At 56.7% G+C, this 20,431-nt stretch overlaps 1 protein-coding gene across 9 annotated transcripts in view; it reads left to right on the plus strand.

Moving 5' to 3' along the window:
- The window catches only part of CRHR2 (corticotropin releasing hormone receptor 2), a 34,800-nt gene that overhangs the window by 1,912 nt on the left and 12,457 nt on the right, over positions 1-20,431 (plus strand). For 6 of the 9 annotated variants that reach the window (XM_045197456.2, XM_045197457.2, XM_045197459.2 and 3 more), the window contains exons 2-3: positions 2,682-2,775; positions 9,286-9,411. In XM_045197456.2, the coding sequence (XP_045053391.2) occupies positions 2,682-2,775; positions 9,286-9,411 (220 nt within the window). Of the gene's footprint in view, positions 1-2,681; positions 2,776-8,977; positions 9,127-9,285; positions 9,412-20,431 lie in introns of those variants that run through there. The other 3 variants (XM_045197458.2, XM_024563067.3, XM_024563068.3) reach the window with 1 other exon arrangement.

Raw genomic sequence — 20,431 nt, forward strand, 5'->3', positions numbered from 1 at the left:
CCATCTTTCCCTCTCCACCTCACCCTCTCCTCCTGCCCTCCTCCTCCTTGGAGAGGGGCGCAGAGCCTGAGTTTCTCCCACCCGGATCTCGGCTCTCTCGCCTGGGCTCAGCGAAACCAGTGAATGGAAGGGAAGGTGGGGAGGAATGCTCTTGCTCCCAGAACAGTCCGCTCTGACCTTGGACTGAGAAGGGGGAGGTAGGCCACGGCTCACCCCCTTCCCCTCTGGTTACTGTCAGGCTGGCTGCAGGACCTGTGGTCCCGTAAATCTCCCCGGCTTAGACCAGGGACTAAATTTAGATGAAGCTTTGTCTCTAAGCCAGGAAGGAGCATTAGGCTCGGCTAGACCCCCTGGCTCCGGGGAGGTGGCACCTTTGAGGCCCGCCTGGCCCCTGGGGCACAGGTTCTGCCTGGACAGGGCCCAAGGTGGAGGAAGAGCAGCTGGTGTCTTGGCTCTGACTCTCTGTTCCCTCCCCCTGCCAGGGCCTCTCCTCCACCCTACTCTAAGGTGAGGGCTCGCATGTCCAGGCACAGAGTGAAAGTGAAAATTCAGAGAGGGGGACATCTGCTGAGCAGGAAAAGCCCAGCACCTGAGCTCCCAGAACTGGGGCTAGGATGCAGCTCTCCCTGCCTGAGAGAGCCATCCATCCAGCCGTCCAGAAGACATGTACTGAGACCCACCCTATGCCAGGCTCAGCACTAGGAATGGGGTGAGGGGTGGGACCCTGCCCCGGGACAGCCAAGAGCTAATCAGTACAGAAGCCCTAGATGTCCCCCACCAAAGGGACAATAATAGGTCTACAGGGGACTTGGGATTATAGCTTCCTGTCTCCCTTGCACAGTGCGCTGCTGGGTTGGCTGGGTCTACCTCCACTCCCCGCTGTGACCCAGCTCTCCCTCCCCACCCGGCCCGGCCCTACACCATGGGTGAGAGCAGCTTCCTACTCCAGTTTCCTCCTGAGCCCCACCCCTCGCCACCCCATCTGGGGCTCAGGTTCTTTCAGCATCCATGGACCACAGGCTTTCACCTCCTCCCCCAGGGCTGGCCCTCCTGGGTATATCTGGCCAAGCCCCAACCTGCCAGGCCGTCCCATCCTGCATCTGCCCCTGACCTGCTGTGTGGCCAGGCAGGGGCTGGGGGGGGACTTCGTTTCTCTGAGACTCAGTGGTCACGTCTGTAAAATGGGTGATTTGCAGCTGTCTCAGAGGCTGTTGAGAGAATTAAACAAGCTGCTTAGTGTTGTCTCTTGTACACAGTAAGTGCCGACGTCACGCCAAACAAGCCCGTCCTTCCCACCTGTGCTGGGCGCGTTCAGGGGACTACACAAACCCCTTGGTCTGCCCCGTGGAGGGAATGTGATGTATGAGGGCTGCTGGATCCTGCCCTGGGGACGCCCTGGGACACACACTAACCCAGCTCTCAGGAAGGAAACATCTGACAGGCAGGGGGAGGGGGAAGGGCTACCCACTAGTGGGGCAGTGGCTTCTGGAATCCTAGACTTGGGGATGTCAAGGCCATCCTGTGTACACACACACACGTGTACACACGACTCATGCACATGCACTGACCCCAGAGTAGGAGAAGTGGTGGCCTTGGGAGGAACAAGGGGCAAGGTCAGTATCCGAGAGTGTGTCACTCTCGGTCAGTCCCACACCATGAATTTTCCAGCCTCTTAGCCTTTGCACATGCTCTGCCATCTACCCAGGAAGCTCTTCCTGGCCCTGCCTTTATCAGCTGGGTAAACTACTCAACCTTCAAAGCCCACATCAGCATGACCACCTCCATGACCAACCCCATTCCTCCTTAGCAACTTGTAGATGCTGTGACAAGTTGGCCACCCACCTGTCCTTCCCACCAGAAGATGGACCCCTGAAGCACAGAGATAGCCACACCTACTTTATCCCACGCGCAGCACCCACTCTCATGATTTTCTCAGGAGATGGGGTCCTGGGTGGTTTTTATCTTTTGGATGAGGTGGCCATTGTTGCAACAACCATGTCAGTTCTCTGTGATGCTCACACTGGCACAGCGGGCCTTCCTTTTCCCTACTTACCCTCTGGTTGTCCCCAAAGGGCCACCTCTTCCTTCCAGGAAGCCTCCCTTGTCTTCCCATGTCCAGGCTAGGCGTCTCTCCCATGTGTTGACCCAACACCTTTTGCACGGCCTGCTTGCCTGGGGGATGGTGTGCAATCACCCACCCTCCCTGCTCCCTTCTGCACCTTCTAAGTCTAGGGGACCCCTATGTTGTCTGAGGCTGCCCAGGTGCACTTACTGGGTCCCCCAGCCAGGGCCTGACACAGAGTAGGCGCCCAGCACATACTTACTGGGTGAATGAGCTGCTGGGGGCCTCCTCCCAGCTTGCTGACAGAAGGGCACAGGCCCCCCACAGGGGTTCACCCCATCCTGGGGGTGAGAACTTTGGGGGCTGAAGGACAGATGGAGGAGGTTCCTATTTCAGAGGTCAAGCCGCACCGGACCACTTCTGAAGGCAGGGTTCCAGATCTGGCCAGGCCGTTGCTCCACTGTTTGGCCTTGAGCCTCTTCTGCCTCAGTTTCCCCCCTCTGTACAACAGAGGTAAGAGAAGTAAGGGGTGAATGACAGAACAGGGTAGGGGACAGATGTGTGCTGTCAATGGCCGGCCAGGGCCGGACCTCTGACCCTCGTCCCTCCCATTTCCTAGGCAGCTGGGCCACGCCAGGCGCCCAGAGACCAGCGCCCGTGGGCACCGCTGGAGCAGCACTGCCTCACCGCCACCGCCCTCGCCAACCTCTCAGGTATGCTCGCCCCTGCCAGCACCCTGGGCAGCCCCCAGAGACGAGGGTGGGTCCCCTGGGCCTGCAGGAGGAAGAGGCTCTCCCGGGCCAACCCAGGCTGCGTGGGGTGGTGAACAGTGATGGGCTTCCGGCTTCCAACTTGGCTCTTGTCTCTGCCCTTGGGCAGGCCCTTCCGCATGAGGGGCTCAGGCTCTTCCCTGACGAGGAAGGGCTTGGCTGGTGTTCATCCTCCAGCTCCCAGCTCCCTGAGTCTGCACCCAAAGGAAGTTACAGGAGCTGCATACAGGAGCCTGAGGAGGGACTGCCCCCTGTGCTATTAAACTTGGGCAAGACCAGCAGAAGGTATAAAATGCATTTTCTGGTTGTCATGACTACAAGCATCACCTCCTCATAAGGACCCACGAAGCAGCAACCGGGCCTTTGGGGTCTGGGCCCTCGGAGATTTCCAGCTGCTGGTTCAGAGTCAGGGTCAGCCACTACAGAAGCCAGGGCAGCCCTGGGCTCCCGTGGGTCCCACCAGTGTCCTGGCCTTCTCAGGTCAGCATGCACAGAGGCAGCTGGGAACGGGGAGGGCTGGGAGTGCCTCTGGAACCCGGAGACAAGGGTGCCAGTCCACACTGAGACCCAGCACCAAATGCAGCCTAAGTTGGGCAGGGAAGGGGACAGCCTTGTCCCCTCCTTATGGCCTGCCCTCCTTACCATGTAGGGGTCAAGAGCTCGGGTATTGGGGTTAGACAGACCCGAGTCTGGCGCCCAGCCTCTCCACCAGCAGCTGTGTGACTCTGGGCCAGTTCCCTAACCCACTGTGTCATTAGCTAGGACTGCAGCAACATGCCGAGGGTGGAGGGGCTTAAAGAACATTTATTTTCTCACAATTCTGGAGGCCAGAAGTCCAAGATCAAATGCCAGCAGTTAGTTCCGTCAGAGGCCTCTCTCCTTGGCCTGAGATGGCCGTCCTCCCCCTGCCTCTTGATTTCCCCTCTGTGTGTCTGTGTCCCAACCTCCTCTTCGTGAAAGGACAGCTGTCATTTGGGATCAGGGCCCACCCTAGTGACTTAATTACCTATCTCCAAATAAGGTCACATTCTGAGGTACTAGGGGTTAGGACTTCAGTACACAGATTTTCAGGGACACGATTCAACCCGTAATACCTCCTGAGCCTCTGTTTCCTCCTCTGTGATAAACGGGCCAAAATGAGCTTCTGGGCTTATGGAGCAGACTGAGTGAGAGACCCGGACAGGCACGGCATGGCCAAGTCAGGGGTCCCACCTGCCCCCTTTGGCACTCCCTGCTGTCGGAGGCAGTGCTGTCCTCTCCGCAGGCCCATGGCCTTTGCTCTGCCCTTCCCTCCAGCACAAGGCACAGACCCTCGCCTTCCTCATGAGCCCTGAAAACTGGCTCTCCGTCCTCCCCCTCCTGGGGAGGAGGCTCCCAACTTTTCCAAACACAAGGTGTCCCCTGCGTAATTTGTAATCCCGTACATCTGTTTTTAAACAGGATCCGTGTTACACCCACACCGCCCCCCACCCCCACCCCCACCCATACAGTTGGGGAAAAAATTTAAATCAATGAGGAAGACCATAAGTGCCCCTTATCCCACAACCCACGGGTCTTTATAATATTTGTATGCCTCAGGAGTTTATCCATCCATACAGCCTCATGTTTTCTCATTTTTGTTTTATTTTTACGTAAAGCTGGGACAACTTGCGTCCAGTTTTGTAACCTGCTGTTTCCTCTCATAACTCAGAGTGAACATTTCCCTGTGCCATTAAATATTCATCCCGCACGTGGTGCTGCCTAGCAGCCGCTGTGGGGACACATCATCCCTCACTAGCCATGTCCCTGCGTGGGGCGTGTAGGCGGCTAGATGCCCTCGGACTTGCTCAGGTCCCTACGTGGTCGTGATGTCCTTTTCGGTGCCCACTGAGAAAATGCATAACGACTAACATAAAGTCCAAAAGCAAGTAAAACCAAACAATGTATTGTTCGGACAAACGCGCATTGTGGCAGGACTGAGAAAGCTACGTGCCGGGAAAGGATAAACACAGCGTTGGAGAGAACGCTCCTCTGGGGAAGGAGTGTGTGGGTAACTAAGGAAGTGATTGGTAATGATCCCAGTTCAGATTGTGTGTAGGAGTAAAAATGATTCTCTTACCCAAACTTCCATGAAAAGAAAAGACAAAAATAAAGTAAATTTAGGCCAGGCATGGGCTCAGGGTGATAAGGGGCCATGGATCAATGACTCTGATCAGTCAAACTGTGTGCCCTTGACTGAGGTCCCAACAGAGGAAACACACACACACACACACACACACACCATCACAGGAGACTTCAGGCAGGCTTTACACGAATTGTTTTATTAGTCACAGAGGTATATATTGGAAGGCATATTATGTATTTGGTCCATAAGCAATATAAGGCCCAATGGATTCAGGGTCAGGGATCCCTTAAAATCACCCCTCAATCCAACACAAGCACACACAGGCACGCACACCGGGCTGGTCAGATGGGAGGGGAGCCTTGGCCCCAGAGACCAGGCTGCCACCAAGGCATTTGTTCCCTCAGCGGTGACTCTCTGAGCGCAGTCTGACGCGTGCTGGGCCTGGGTAGCGAACATAGCCCTGTCCTTGGGAAGTCCCAGGCTGGTGGAGGAAACAGTAGAAAAACCAATAACCCTGGTGTGACGTAGATCAGCTTCTAGCAGATGGAGGCACCAAGGACGGCCACCCAACCCAGACAAGACAAAGGAGGCGAGAGCGAAGCTGAAGGTGGGAAGGACGAGTGGGCATCAGCTGGGAGGCGGGAGGGAGGGGAGGCCAGGGCACTGCCGGCAGAGGGAACAGCTCGAGCCCAGGTGCGGAGGTATGGAGCGGCTCCAGGGAGTGAGTGACAAGCTGTCCCAAAGAGCATCTCCAGTGAGTGGGAGGGAGAAGACGGGACATAAAGGACTATGAGGAACATCCTTTGCGGTGCTAGAAATCTGGGCTCCCTCTTGAGGGCCATCGAGAGCCACTCCTGTGAGGAGTGACATGATCCCCCGCCCAGTAGCCCAGCCCGGCTTCTGCAGAGAGGACGATGGCCTGGGAGGGGGGGTCAGAGGAGTCATTCTTTCCCTCCTTTGGCTTCCCTTTGCCCACCTGTATGGGAGAATGTGGGACCTGAATGTTGCTGAGGGCCCTGCCAGGCCCTTCACATCCTGGTCCCATAGTTCAACATACCATCTCCCATGTGCCCAGGGGGGCTGGGGTGGGCCAGTGAGGAGAATGTGCCTGGCCTGGGGACACTTTTCCTGGTGTCACAGCACCAAGAGTGGGCGGCCTTCTGGCCTCTCCCGAGCCTCCGTGCCCTCAGCAGCAACCCCACTGTGACTCCCAGTAAACCCTGCACCTGTGTCCCAGCTCTGCATGCCCGCCTCTTCAGTTGGGCTACACGCAGCCCCTGGGAGAAGCCAATACAGACTCTGTCCCCTTACATCCTGCTTCTAGCTGACACCTGATGGGCAGTGGCATGAATGGGAGAGTGTGACACTGTGAGGACATGTGATGCCATGTGTGTTCCCTCGTGCTCCACGTGCCAGTTTGATGCCAGGCTGCAGGCTGTGCTGGACAGCCGGATGGGTGCCTGAGCTGGCCTGGACTGTGGCACCTCCACTGCCGCTGACATCAGGAGGGAACCAGAGACTCCTGCCTCACCCCCTGCTACTCCTAACACAGGTGTCCTCCCCCAGCACCTGTCTCACTTCCCTGAACTTATCTGCAACCTGTCCCACCAGCCTGGGGGCACACACTGTCTCAAATCCTGGCCTCCATCCCAGGGGCCTCCCATCCACCTCTGCTTCCTTAGTCAGCAAAGAGGCCTGAACTTACTTATCTGTAGTTGGATTTAACCTAATTGAGGGCTGTCGTAGCTCTTGACAGCTTTTTCCTCATTTTCCTCACTGTTTGCAAATGCTAAAGTGAGCAGTAAAGTCAGTTTGCTCCAAAGCTGCTATCTTCTTAATTTCCTCTGTCGCACCTAGAATAACAGACGACTGTGCCTACAATATGGACAATAAGACACGTGAAGAAACGGCCCTGCCTCCCAGGAACCAGGGTGCCTTGGGTCTGCGGGTCTGTGCTCAGCCCCAGCTGGCCCATCAAGGTGCAGAATGGCCTTTGGCTCTGCCACCGAAGTGCTCATTTCCCAGGGGAACCTTTATCACATGTGATATTAAGAGCAGCCAGGCCACCCAGGCCAACCTTCCAGTCTGCACAGAGTTGTATGTGAGACTCTGGTCACTGGGCACTTGCAACCCCCTGTCCTAGCTGCTTCCCCTGCGTGGTGGCCCTGGTGCCAAGCCAGTTACTAACTTAGCTCCACTTGCCCCTGTTCCCAGTTCTGTGAGCGGTGTGTGGAGGGCCCTCCTTCGGACATGAAGGAAACTGTCTCTCAGCAAAGATGGGGGCTGGCCCTGCCCACCACACTCCAGCCTGTGTGGCGTCCCCGTGAGGCAGGGTTCAGTCTGGGGCGGGGGACAGGACTCTGCCTAGGACTGGGGTTGGGACTCAACTTCTCCCCCGCCCCCCTGCTCCAGGCACTGGTATGGACACCAAGGAACCTTTGTCTCTGTGGCTGCCCAGAACTGAGCCAAGGGCCCTAATTGTCCATTCAGGAGGCAGAGGATGGACCTGGCCAGCTGGCCTGCTCCTTGTACCTGCCAGTCATCAGCCCGGAGAGATTCCCGTGCTGAGCCCTGGTCTCGGGGCTCTGCTCTCTGCCTCTGCCCGGGCAGGGACAGCAGCATGACCCTGGAGGCTAGTGAGACTGGGCACACCAAGTCAGCCCAGCTGCCTCCTCCCCGTTCCCTGCTCAGGGCATAGTGCTGGCTCAGGGTGGGCTCAGCCTTCCCTGGCAGCTTTGCTCCCAGTGGAGGCTGGCAAGGGAGGCAGGATTGGGCCCCAGCTCTCCCTGCCATCTAAAGATAGAAACACACAATACACACACACACACACACACACACACACACCTTCCTCATTCTTTGCATCTCAAAACACAGAACCAGAGACTCTCAGGGCTGGGAGGGACCTCGGAGAACATTTCACTGATGCAAAAACAGCCCCAGAAGAGAGGATAAAAACTGAGGTAACACGCAGGAGGAGTAGAGACAAGCAGCACCAGACCCCTGCCTGAGTTGGGATGTCCCGTGCCCCAGCCCCTGTCTCCTGAACCCAGGTCTCCCCACTCAGCAGTCATGAGCAGAGGGAGCTCACCCTGGGCACTCAGAATGGAGCTGCAACAAATTACAGAGCAGGTAGCCCTGGGGGTGGGAGGGGCTGAGCAAATTCCACAGAAGGGTTTTAGCTCCTCTACTCTTGCTGTGGGGCATGATCTGCGCGCGCGCCTCCCCCCCCCCCCCCCCCCCCGCGCGCACACACACACACACACACACACACAGAGAGAGAAACCACTCCCAGGTGGCCAGGCCCAAGCCAGGAGGAAGAGAGACTGAATTCTCTCAGGGCCCACAGTAGTCAGACCCTTGTGTCTGACGTCCTCCAGATAATTACAGACAATGTCTCCCTGAACTGCACCACCGAATCCTGTCTCCAGTCCCTTCCCACCAGGGCTGGTTCCCTTCGGAAATCCCTCTCTCCATCCTGGCACCCCCTCCCCCAAGCTTGGCCCGGGTCTTCACCCTAGACTTTTCAGTGGTCTCCCCGTTTCTCTCGAAGCCCCTCCGATCCACTTCCTTCCCAGAGGCCACAAGGAGCTTTACTGGGGGGCAGGTCTGCACGTGGACTCTCGCCCCCGCTCCCTGCTACCCCGGTCCAGTGTCCTGGTTTAGGGAGAAGAAAGACAGCGAGCCACCCAGTTCTGGTTGTCAGTGAGGCAGACTGCAGTGGGTTCCTCGGGCGGGTTAGCGGGCATGCTTTGCTGCCCCAGCAGCTGCGATCCTCGGCTGGGACATTCCGCCACCCCAGGTCCCTGCTCTGCATCCCCGCCTTCCCTCTCTGGACCACTGCGGGGCTTAAGAAGTCAGTCTCCTTGCGGGACTGCGGGCGGGGGTCTGGAGTAATGGCCCGGCCCCGCCCCCTAACGCGGCCATTGGCCGCGACCAAAAGGGTGGGCCCACAGCTCGGTGTGCTCCGCACCTACTCTCCCTTAAGGTCCGGACTTGGGGTCCCCTGGCATCCCGCACAGCACCCCGTCCCTCGCAGCCGCGCCGAGCGCGCACTCACCTTCCTCTGGGCGCGCGGCTGCGGGGCGCGATGGAAGTGGCGCTGCTGCACAGCCTGCTGGAAGCCAACTGCAGCATGGCGCTGGCCGAAGAGCTATTCTCGGACGGCTGGGCGCAGCCTCTGGACCCCGAGGGTAGGCGGGAGGCAAGCGAACCCCGGGCAGCGCGGGCTCCTTCCATGGCCTGTTAGGTGCCTCCAGGGCCCGGCCCTCCAAGTGCTCTGTCCTGCATCTCGCGGCGCCCCACGATCCCGGCCACTCCTCTGAGCCCCACTCTGTTCTCTCTGTCGCCAGGTCCCTACTCCTACTGCAACACGACCTTAGACCAGATCGGAACATGCTGGCCCCGGAGCGCTGCAGGAGCCCTGGTGGAGAGGCAGTGCCCCGAGTACTTCAACGGCGTCAAGTACAACACCACGCGTGAGTGTCCCAGACCCTCGGTCGCGGACTCTGCGCCCACCTTCCAGTAGGGCTGTTTAGGGAGTGGAGAGGACTCCCGACCCAGTGTCGGAGATGTGCTGAGGGCCGCGCAGCGCCATCAGACCGCTGGCCTTAAGGACCCCTTATCAGGGGTTGTTGGGGGCGCTCCTTCTGTTCCTACCCCACTGTAGGATAGCGGTAGTGACTTGCCCACGACTCCCATACTCTGTGCGGTGAGAACCCAGAAAGGGGAGAAGGAAATACTTCCTCTGTTGAGGGAAAATCTCTCTTCCCCATTATATACATGGGTGCCTAAAGTCCCCCATTAGGGCTTCTTCTTGTTAAGCCGATGCTCTCCAGGGGGCAGGGGCGGGGAATGCTAAGTTCCCAACCCCCGGGGTGAGTGCAGTGATCACTCTTTGCTACCAGAGAGGAGGAGGAGAAGGCGGAGGAAGGCAGGAGGAAGGAAAACTGGGGTGAGCCTTGTGTTGGGGAAGCATGCAGCATGTAGAAGCTTCTTGGCCAGTGTGGGGTGTTGCCTCTTCCTACCCAGATGGGCTTTGAGTCAGGGGCCGTGGGCTGCATTACTCCAGTGCCCCAGGTAATCAAGACCACCCCTCACCTCCCAGGGAGAACAGCCTGAGCCCACCGTCCTCCTGGCTTGACACTCGGAGAAGGCTGCCACGGAGGCTGCTGGGGTCACCCCGCATCCAGGTGGGGTTACTCAGCACCTGCGCTGAGTCTGTGACCTGAAGAAGGTCTGGCCGGGAGCCAGGCGGAATGTCCTGTGAGGCCGCGGAGCCGCAATCTCCGGCCCACCCTGAAGGCCTCTCTCATCTCCAGACCCACCCCACCAGCAGAGGGCCTCCTGAGAGGGAGAACGAGAGGGGTATCTGCAGCCCCTGTCCTGAAAACACCTTAGCAACCTCTCTCTGAACGTCTGTGTCTGAACAGGGCCCAGGGCGCCTAGCCCCTTGCGTGCGCAGTGCACACACACATGCCTGTCCCAGCTCTGAGAGCCTGAGGCCCTCACCGAGAGAGGTGGTTAGAGGGCAAGACAGCCTGCATCGGATGCTGAGCTTCCCTCCCCTGTCTGTGCCAGCGGCGGCTCTGGTGGCCCAGGGAGCAGCTGTGCTTCGTCCCTGGTGTCCCACAGCAGAGGTGTTCCTGATCGAAGGGGATGGGAGACATAGGGAGGCTGCTCAGGAAGATTTATGCGTCATCTGAGAACATGCTTTCTCTCCATGATTGAAACAGACCTCCCTGCTGGGAAGTGAGGTCCCCGACCTGGGAGGTGTGCAAGCAGAAGGAACAACTTCCGTGTTCCTTCCCAGTCCTGAGATTATGAAACTGTACGTTGAGGATCCTGGGAGATGTGTGGGGTGTGGCAGTGGAGCTCAGGGTCCCCGATTCAGCCTGGGCCCCAAGACTAAGGGCTCGGTGAGGAGGGAGGGGCGGCCTGCTCTGGTTCCTACCCAGCCTGGGCTGTCTCCTGTTCTCACCAACCAGTCTGGAGCTCCCTGAGGGCAGGGCCTGGGTCTCTTCTTCATGGCAGAGCTAAGTACAGTGTTCATTTGATTAAATGCCCCTGCGTGCCAGCCACTGCGCTGGCACTGAGGGCTGCGCTCACCACTGTAACAGACAGAAGGAAATCAGAGGGACAAACACCTTCACGGGGGAGAGCAAGGGGCTCGGAAGGCTTCCCAAAGAAGGGGCCCAGCACACAGCAGACCCCTCTCCTCATATCAAACGGGAAGCTACGAGGCAGTCAGGGCACCACCGAGCTAGTTCCAATTAGCCCCTGCTATCTGATGAACGGTTGGCTTCCTTTGGACCAAAATGCTGCCTGCAGTGCAACTGCTGGGGACCAGGATGAGAGTGGGGGGCAGAGAGCATCGCCATTAACCAGTGCAGCCAGCCAATGGCAATGGAAACACCGTGAGTCAGTTCCCTCCTGGCCACTGCCTCCTCCTTCTGTTTGCCCTTCCAGTGGGGTCCTTCTTTAGAAAGAAGGGCACAGACAGGGAAACAGCTCATAGGAGAAGCCTGGGGGAACAGAAAGGAGGGTCCTGGCCCCTCTTTCTGCCCATTTTGTGGTGCTACAGCCAATGCCCCTTGAAGCATCGTTCTTTGAAGGGCTGGAATTGCCCTGGTGGGATAGCAGCTTAGTCCCCGCAAACTCATCCACTCAGCTGAGCACAGAGCTACCCAGTGTGGGTCATTTTCCAGGCGCCACTACCTCTGAGAGAGGCCTGCATGCACAACATCCCTCATCACCACCCCAGTCTCCGTCCGCAGGGGAAGGGAGGTGCGTGAGCCCTGAAGTGGTTTGGCCAGAGGGGGCACTGTATTCCACTCTCCTCCCACCTCCCCTCCATCCTACTCTGACTCCTTGGCGCCCACCTCTGTGTGTTTGTGTGTGTCTTTGGGTCTCCCCACCTTTGTCTCTGTTCATTCTACGTGTGGTTCCGTCTCTGTCTCCAGGTGGATTTTCCCTGTTTCTATAGATACCTCTTCCTCAGTTTCTTCTTCTGTCCACACTGCTCTCCCCCTCCCCTCTCCCTCCTTTCCTCCCTCCATCCGTCTTCCCTCTCCAGCTCTCTTCCTCCCTCTCTGTCTCCCCAGTTCCCCTCTCCAGTCCCCTCCTTCCCAAACCCTCTGTGTCTCCCTCCTCCCGCCCCTCCTCCATCTGCCCTGCTCGGGCACCTCCTCTTGCCTGTCCCCTGTGGTCCTGCAAAGGGGAGGCTGCTTCCCTCCTGCCCAATTGCTGAGCCCAACCCGGCTCAGCCTCAGCCTCCTGGATCTCCGGCCTGTAGCGAAGGGCTGGTCCCATCTGCCCTGAGACATCTTCCAGGACAGGGGATAAAGGGACACTCCACCTAACCCAACCCCAAGGAAAGGACAGGGTCCCCACTTTCCAGAACCCCATTCTAGACACATGTGCAGTGTTCACATGGAAACATTAGCTGAGTGGTCTCCAGCCAGAGGGGTCTTGCCATTGGGTCTGCCTGCTTGTGCAGAATCTCCTCTCCAGCCCTGGCCAGGTAGCTCAGTTGCTCAGAGCATCGTCCCATAGGCTGCGGTTGTGGGTTCCATCCCCTGTGGGCACATACAAGAATCAACTAATGAGTGCATAAATAACTGGAATAAAATCAATGTTCCTCTCTCTAAAAAAAAGAAAAAAGAAAGAAAAAGGAACCTCCTCTGCAGCCCTGGGGGACAGAGGTGATAGGAAAGGCCGATCCCTGCCCTCAGGAAGCCCCAGGCTGTGTAAAGACCAGACTCACACAAATCAACAGTCAGAGATTAGAAAGAGGGGCTTGGTGAGCACAGGAACATTCCTGGAAGGCTTCTTGGAGAGGGTGGGAGTGGGCCTTGACACAGTAGGATGTCACAATTCTCCAGGACAGGCCTGGTGCAGGGGTGGAGCCTCAAGGAGGGGCCCAGGCAGGCCCTTGGCCCTGGGTTGAGGGAGTAGAAGCTGCAAGTCCAGAAACCCAGGTCTGTGTTCTGGCCCCAGTGTGACCTGAGCCCTGGACCCCAGGCTAGAAGCTGCCCTGGGCCCCAGGCTAGAAGCTACCCTGGGGATCCGGGTCTCTGCTGGGACAGAGGGAAAGTGGCAGTGCTGGGCTAAGAGAAGGTGGAAGGAAGAGAGCGCATACAAAAACAGATGCCTCAGGGGCCTCCAGACACCCAGGGTCCCAGCTGCAGGGCCTCCGTGCTGAGGCCAGCCGGCTCCTCCGCTGCTACTTAAGGGTGGGAAATGCTGGGAGAGGGGAAGACACTTGCCCAGCCCCCAAGGGCCTCTGCTGACTCTGGGAGCTCTTGGCCTGTGATCTGCAGGCCAAGGTGATAGGTGTTTCCTATCTCTGCAGGCGCAGGCTACAGGCTACGCTAGAAGCAAGGAAGTCTCAGCTATTTGTGTGCAACACCTCCCTGCTCTCTTCCCTTCCTCCCTCCTTCCCAGGAGCCCTCCAGACCCTTGGCAGCCCTTTTCCTGCCCACCTCTTCTTGGGTCGTGGGTGTGTTGTCCCCTCCCCCTTGAAACAAGCTCTTCAAAGATGCAGAAAACTCCTGCCTCAAAGGGGATCCCGAGAAAAGGAAAGGGAAAGGGAGAGGGAGAGGGAGAGGGAGAGGGAGAGAGGCACTCTTAAAGAGAACTTCTTGATATTTGCTCCTAAATGAAACAATACATACAGCCCAGGCTGGAGGGCACGTGGAAGAGGTTGATTTTCAAAGGAGGGGGGAGCAAGTTATAGAGACTTCATGGAGGAAGAAGTGTTAAATAGAGCCTTGAAAAGTGGGTCCGGTGATGTGGAAGGGGGAGTGGGGACAGAGGTGGGGGAGAGGTCAAGAGAACAGGGGCCAAACCGTGGAGGCCTCGAGGGTCAGACTGGGTCATCAGCCTCAATTCCACTCACTTTAGAGCCCCTGCTGCCTGCCCACAGCCTCGAGGTGCAAGCCTGGAATATTCTGGAGGGACACTGCTTGATTTTCAGGATATACATGAAGAAGGTCTGGTCTGGTCCCCAAAGGCCTCTGGAGAGGGGCAACCTCTGGGTGAGCGTGAGGACGCAGGATTCTGCCAGCCAGCAGTGTGGCTTTACCCCACATTACTCCACAGAAACTGGTTGAGAGCCAGTTCTCGTGCTGGCCAGGCCACTGACTGCTTGCCACACCTCTGGCAGGGTTTTCTTTTCTTTGGGACTGTTTCTCTGTACTAGGTGGGGGGTGAGCTTGATGAGTTCTGGTAGCCCCCTTCCCCTGACTTTCCTCCATTCCCCAGCAGCTTCTGCCTCAGGGGTCCCTGTTTTCCTCTTCCTCCCCTCCTCCCTCCATGGCTGGCGTCATGGCGACGAGCCCACGGAGCGTTGCTATGGATGATTGCAAGGAAGGAGCCCTGTGCAATGGAGGCTGGAGCAGAGAGCATGGAGCAGGAGCCTCCTCCTACCTGCACCCCTCCTGGGGAGGGCAGGACCCCACACCCCTTCCCTGTGCATAGGCCCTGTGTGGTCTCCGTTAACCTGCCCAGGGCCTCTCTAGTTCAGCATCCTCACGGTCTGCTGTAAATAGGGACCTTTATGCCTGCCGTGCCTACTCAAGGATGGAAAGGCATCAGGAGTGAAAAGTTTTTAGAAATGGGGTACTGGGGGGTTGGAGACATCCAGAATGGACAGCTGGGGCCCTGAGAGCAGTGTCCACAGAACACTAAAGAATGGAACCCAAGTTTCCTGTCCCTCAGCCCAGATGGCCCTGGGGAGGCTCTTCCCCACCTGATGACTAGGGTGGTGAGGGCAGATCCCCATTCCCTCAGCCCAGCACTCCTTCTAGGTTGGGTCTGAACCTGGGTGAGCATCTGTAGCTGCACCTACCTTGCCCCCACCCACACACTGTGATCAGATCAAGACAGGAAATGTTCCAGCCAGGTCCCAGAGCAGGCTGGTGCTTGTTAGCTGCAGCAGTATTTAAACATTCACAGTAGTGTGAGCCGGGGAGACACGCATTGGTTGTTGGGGAAGCTTCGAGGAACTATGCTGTTGGCACCGTGACTGAGCTTCCCCAAAAGGCCTCTTGACTGGAGGGGAAAAGCCATCAGTCATGCCCCACAGCATCCTTACCCAGTCCTGCCAGGGGAGATCTCCCAAAAAGCTAAGAACAGTGACCCAAGGGGAAGGTTAAAAATTTCCCAGCAAGGCCCCATGCCAGACAGAAAGCAGATGGCAAGGCCTGGAGCAGTCCAGCTCCAAGGAGAGGCACTAAGGGGACTCGTGGTAGGCATCTGGCCCCTTGGGCGTGGGGCACTCTGAGCATCTGGACACCGAGGGGCGGAGGCATGGCAGAGGGCACAGCCGTTGCATCTTCTGGAACAACGTGGCGCAGGGAGGGCCTCTTCCTTCCGGGAACCCTGGCTCCAGGGTCTCCCACGAGAAAGCGTGTCCCAGGGGAGGGAGGTCTCATTCTGCCTGTTCATTACTGGTGACCCCAGACATGTCACTCTCCCTCTTCGGGCTCCTTCAGACCAAATGAGGGAAAAGTTGGCCCCCCCTTACATTCCCAAGGAGATGCCTGATGACTCAGTTTCCAGTGTGCTTTTCTGGGGATGGCCAAGGATTTCTTGACAAGAATCTGGAGGAGACTGACCTCAGGGCTGCTGTTTTAGAGTGACACCCCCACCCCAGGTGGGGGTGGACTTGCAGGGCCAGCAGTTCTGGAAGCAGGGCTCGACCTGCCTGTGGCATGTGCGTGGTAGCCTAGCTGCCTCATGCATGTGTGGCCCTTTCGCATTTGCCATACAGCTCGCCGGGGCCTGGGCATCCAGGTGGCCGACTGTCCTCTCGGCCCACCCCAAGCCTCTCGTCCTCATCCAGTGTTACCTAGTCAGCTAGGCAATAGCATCACCTCCGTCCATCTTAAGCCCCTGTATATTCAGCTCTGAGTAGCCCTTCAGAAAGGACCAGAGGAGAGGGCCACCTAGACCTTGCTCCCTTAGGCTAACTGGGAAATCCCAACCCAGCATGAACTAGAAAAGGTGGGTAGATGAACCCCTAGGGGGCTGGAGCACTCATGGAAGCATCTAGAGCATCTAGGGCTGATGCTTGAAGAGAGACATGAATTAGTGTAACCTTGGGGTGGGCCCAGGGCCATGAGCTGAATGCAGGATGAGAGGGCTGGGTCGTAGGAGCTCTCCAAGGTAGGGGACCTACAGAAATGGTGGGGAATTGGGTCTGTTTTGCTGTCCGTGGTGCTGAAAGTTTCTGTCCTGCCCAGCTACCGCATTCCTTCAATGAATACTGCTTCTGGCCCTTCCCAACTTCCTGCCAGCATCTTCCCATACCTTCCCCCTTATCATTTTTCCTATGTGTCCCATGACCACGTCACTGCCCCTCCACCACTGTCCCACTCACAGGGCACCCAGCCTGTCCCTTGCACTCTATCCCCCCTAACTACCACCAAAATTGGTCTGTTCTTCCTGGTCCCTGTCTCCCATGCCTTGCCAGTTAGGATATCAGAGATAGCAGTGCCAACATCATGGACACTTGGCAGTATGTAGGGATGTTTAGTGTTGTTAAATGCCTCATGGTTAACACTGGCACTTAGAGTAGAAGGCCCACCTGCGATGCCAGTACCATCACTGAGAACCAATTTACATTGTTTTCTGAGGGGAAACTGAGGCCAAGAGGGAAGGGGCTTAGGCAAGGTTACTGCCAGCCAGAGCCAAAGCTCCCACTAGAATATAGGTCTCCATCTTTCCCCAGCCAGGCTTCCGGGGCACTCAGGGGACTGCCAGAACCAGGAACTCTTATCAAAGTATCAGCACCTGAAAGTAGGAGAGTCCATTGTAATGGGGGCTTTCTTCAGCCAACTCTCCTTGGGGGCAGAGCCCCAGCACACTTCTGGGGAAGGGTCCAGGCTGCCCAGGCCGCAGGCCCTGGTGGAGGAGACCCTGCCTGCACCACCCAGACCCTAAGGCCCCCCCGGCAGGCCGCACTGCACACCATCCGCATTGATCTCAGGCAGGGGCACCTGTGTCACTGTGGTAGCAGACACCCACCTCCCTGCACCCATCCCCGTGATCTGGCCTGGCCACCTGCCCGCACACTTTCCCTGCCCGACTCTCCTGTCTTACTCTCTCCTGTGCTGGGCTGTGCCTGAGGGCTTGCCATCCTCATTAGCCAGCTCCCCTGAAGAGCTGGGAACATCTGTCTTCCAGTCCCCTGGAACCCCGTGTCTGCAGCGAGAACCTCCTTCCCAGGCATGGCTGAGCCCACTGAGGGAAGCCCCCCTCTCGCTCCCACATCCCTCATCCCAGACTCTGCTGCCCAAGATTTTGGCAGACCTGAGCCAATTTGGCACCGCCCACAACTCACTCAATGGCCCCCTCCTGAGGGGAGTCCGATGTCTTCAGTAGTTTCTGCCTGCTTGTCTGCCTGTCCCCAGGGAAGTCAACTTCAGTAGCAAAGAATGGGGTCAAGCCCGGTGAGATGACGTCCACAGTGAATGATGGCAAATGCTCTAAAAGGGATTTTTGTTTGTCACTCTGCAGATTGTGGCACAGTAGTGCCTTGTGATGTCCATTTAGTGGGGTCACGAGTAGCGTTTGTACATAAAGTAAATAGAATTCACCCAAATGGAATATAGAGAAAAACATAACTGTGGTAAAGGTAAGTGTCGCTTTGTGACGCTGAATTCAGTCACACGTGTGTGTGTGCATGTGTGTGCACGCACACTGGATTGTGATATGAAGTGGGTGCATTGCTGTAGTTCAAGGGCAATGGAGTGTGAAGGCCGATGTTTCAATGCTGGGAAGACGTAGAGGAGGTGTTCAGAAAAAGAAGATTATACTTAATAACTTGGGTATGGAGGAAGCCTCCAGAAGGAGATGGCATTGGATCCAGGGTTGAAAAGTTAAATAATGAGTTTGCTGGTGAGCCATGGGTGAGAGTGAGGAGGGTGTTCCCTGGGGGGGGCTCAGCAGAGAGTTGGGTATGCGCCCCGCCTGCCTGTGCAAATGCTAATGGCCCCACAGACTGCTGGAGCTGGGTCAGCAAAGTCAGGCTGGGGCCTGAGTGTCCAGGGCCTTGAGTATCACACCAAGAAAGCTGAACTCATTCACAAGAGCAATAAAAAGCAGCTTAATGCTCTTAGGCATAAATCGACATGATCACTCTGACAGCTGAGGTAAAGGATAGAGAGGGGTGAGGGCAAGAACATAAGGAGGATAGGGGACTGCTGTGCCAGTCCAGGCAACATGGCCAGAGAGTGGGTGGAGGGATAGGTGGGGAGGGGGTGAGGGACTCCAGAAAAAAAGAGGAGATGAACTCACAGAACTTGCTATCCCAGCAGCATGCATGAAAGGGGCCAGAGAGGTTTCAGATTTGCAGCATCTCCATCCTGACCCTTTCCCATCCACAAGCCCCCACCCTTCCATCAGCACCCCCATGAGATACCATACTTGGGGAACAAGCCCCCTGAGGCCCCATCCTCAGGGAGTCCCACACGGATCAGAGAAACCAGCCTCACGCACCTGAACAACTTGTGCCAGGTCATGAGCAAGGGCTGCAAGTGTGAGGCTCGGACTGTGAGAACTGGTGGTGGGGAGTCTCAAGATAGAGAGATCTGTGAGGTGTGAGCAATCAAGGATGCCTTTCTGGAGGAAGGGGCTTAGCACTAAACTTCAAGAAATCTGGGTAACATCTATGAACACATTCCAGAACATAAATTTTTCTCTTGGAACCACAGCTAGAATCAGGGTGTCTCACCTCAGCCAGGCCTCTGTTGAGAGAGACCCTAAACCCCCATCAGGAAGGACTGTTCATTTTACAAAAGGACTCGCCCTCCTAAGAGACCTTGACATGGGTTCCTTTGGCTTCACGCCCCACTCTGTCCTTCAGTTCAGCAATGTCACTGACCCGACGCATCAGATTCTCTGAACACACCACCTTCCTGCAGCGAAACAACCCCCAGAGGGAGAAAGCCTCGGCAGGGAATTGGGAGCCACAGTCAGGGCTGAGGCACTGTGTCCTCATGTCCAGGCTGGAGTCAGTGTCCCCAGTGTTGGCCCCGTCCATTCACGCAGGGACCACAGTCCCACCAGAGGCGGCCTCATGCTGGCAGGCACCAGAGGCCAGAAATGGCCAGGAACAACCCTGAAGGTGAAAATCTGTGCCTTTGGATCACCAATTTAAAAAACAATTACGCTAATAGAACTCCCCCCGGAAACAATTTCCACTCTTCAGCAAGTGCTCCTTAATAATTCTATGGCTTTTTACTCACTGTCAGCTCAACAGAAGTGGGTTTTATTTAACTTCAGAACTCACTGCTTCCAAAAACAATCTAAGGTTCCCCCTGGCTCTGTGACTCTGCTCTGTGTGCAGTTGATTTTAATTAGCTGTATATTGTATCTCTAACATAAGCCAAAAGACAAATCTGCCAACAACCGTCCATTAGCCAGAGAGCAGAGCCCTGGTACGAATCACCCCCAAACAATGGATCACTTAGAACTTCTAACTCCGTGGGGGAGGTAAAATTCATACTAATTGTGAAATGCAGAGCAGAGGCCAGAAAAGGGCTTTGGGAGTTCTCAGGTGGGTGGTGCTTCTCCTGTTTGGAGGTTGAGGGTGGGCTACCTGGAGGAGGTGTCTTAGGAGGGAGACATTGGCAGTCAAGCTAGAATTTAAAGCAAGGTAAACGTGAGCATTCTCTGACCTTCGTGCATTGCCCTTGGGTAAAACCTGCACTTTTGTGCATCAGACACTGAGGTTAGCACATTCCAACCTTATTACCCAGGCCGGTTCTCACACAGTGAGAGAATCACGTGGTAGTCACCCAGGCAGCTGAGGCTCAAGGTCAGCAGGACAGTCCTGTTTTCCCAAATGTTCCTCATTCCTATGTGCTCATTAGCCTAGAGCAGCAGTCCCCACCATTTTTGGCATCAGGGACCAGTTTCGTGGAAGACAATTTTTCCAGGGCTTGCGGGGAAGAATAGGGAGGGAGAGGGCCAGTTAGGGTTAGTGGAACTCAGGTGGGCCACGCTTTGCTTGCTTGCCAGCTGCTCACCCCCTCCTGTGCACCTGGTTCCTAACCAGGTGGTCCGGTACTGCACCAGGGACGAGTACCATCCACAGTCTGGAGGTTGGGAGCCCCTGGCCTAGAGGTTAAGAACGTAAAGCCTGAAGCCAGACCTTTGGGTCTGAACCCTCTTGTCATCCTCGTACAGTACCTTGGGCAAGCAGCCTAATCTCTTTGTGTCTCAGTTTTCCCTGTGAAATGGGTTAAGGTCGGCACCGCTCCCCTGGGGTTGCTGTGGAGACGGATTGGACAGCGCAGGCAAAGCAGGAGAGAGTCGGGCACGTGGTAGACACCTGCTACATCCCAGGCAGCAATGATTAAAATGAAAGGGCTGTGTTGGTAGGAAAGCAGGGACCCGTTAAGTGTGACATCACTGAGATCAGGACGGAAATGACGTGGCTGAAAGCAGTGAACCTTCACCCACAACCCGGGGCTCACAGTTGGGTTCGGT

This window comes from Desmodus rotundus, chromosome 6 (assembly GCF_022682495.2).
Source record: "Desmodus rotundus isolate HL8 chromosome 6, HLdesRot8A.1, whole genome shotgun sequence".
NCBI classification, from domain to species: Eukaryota; Metazoa; Chordata; class Mammalia; order Chiroptera; family Phyllostomidae; genus Desmodus; species Desmodus rotundus.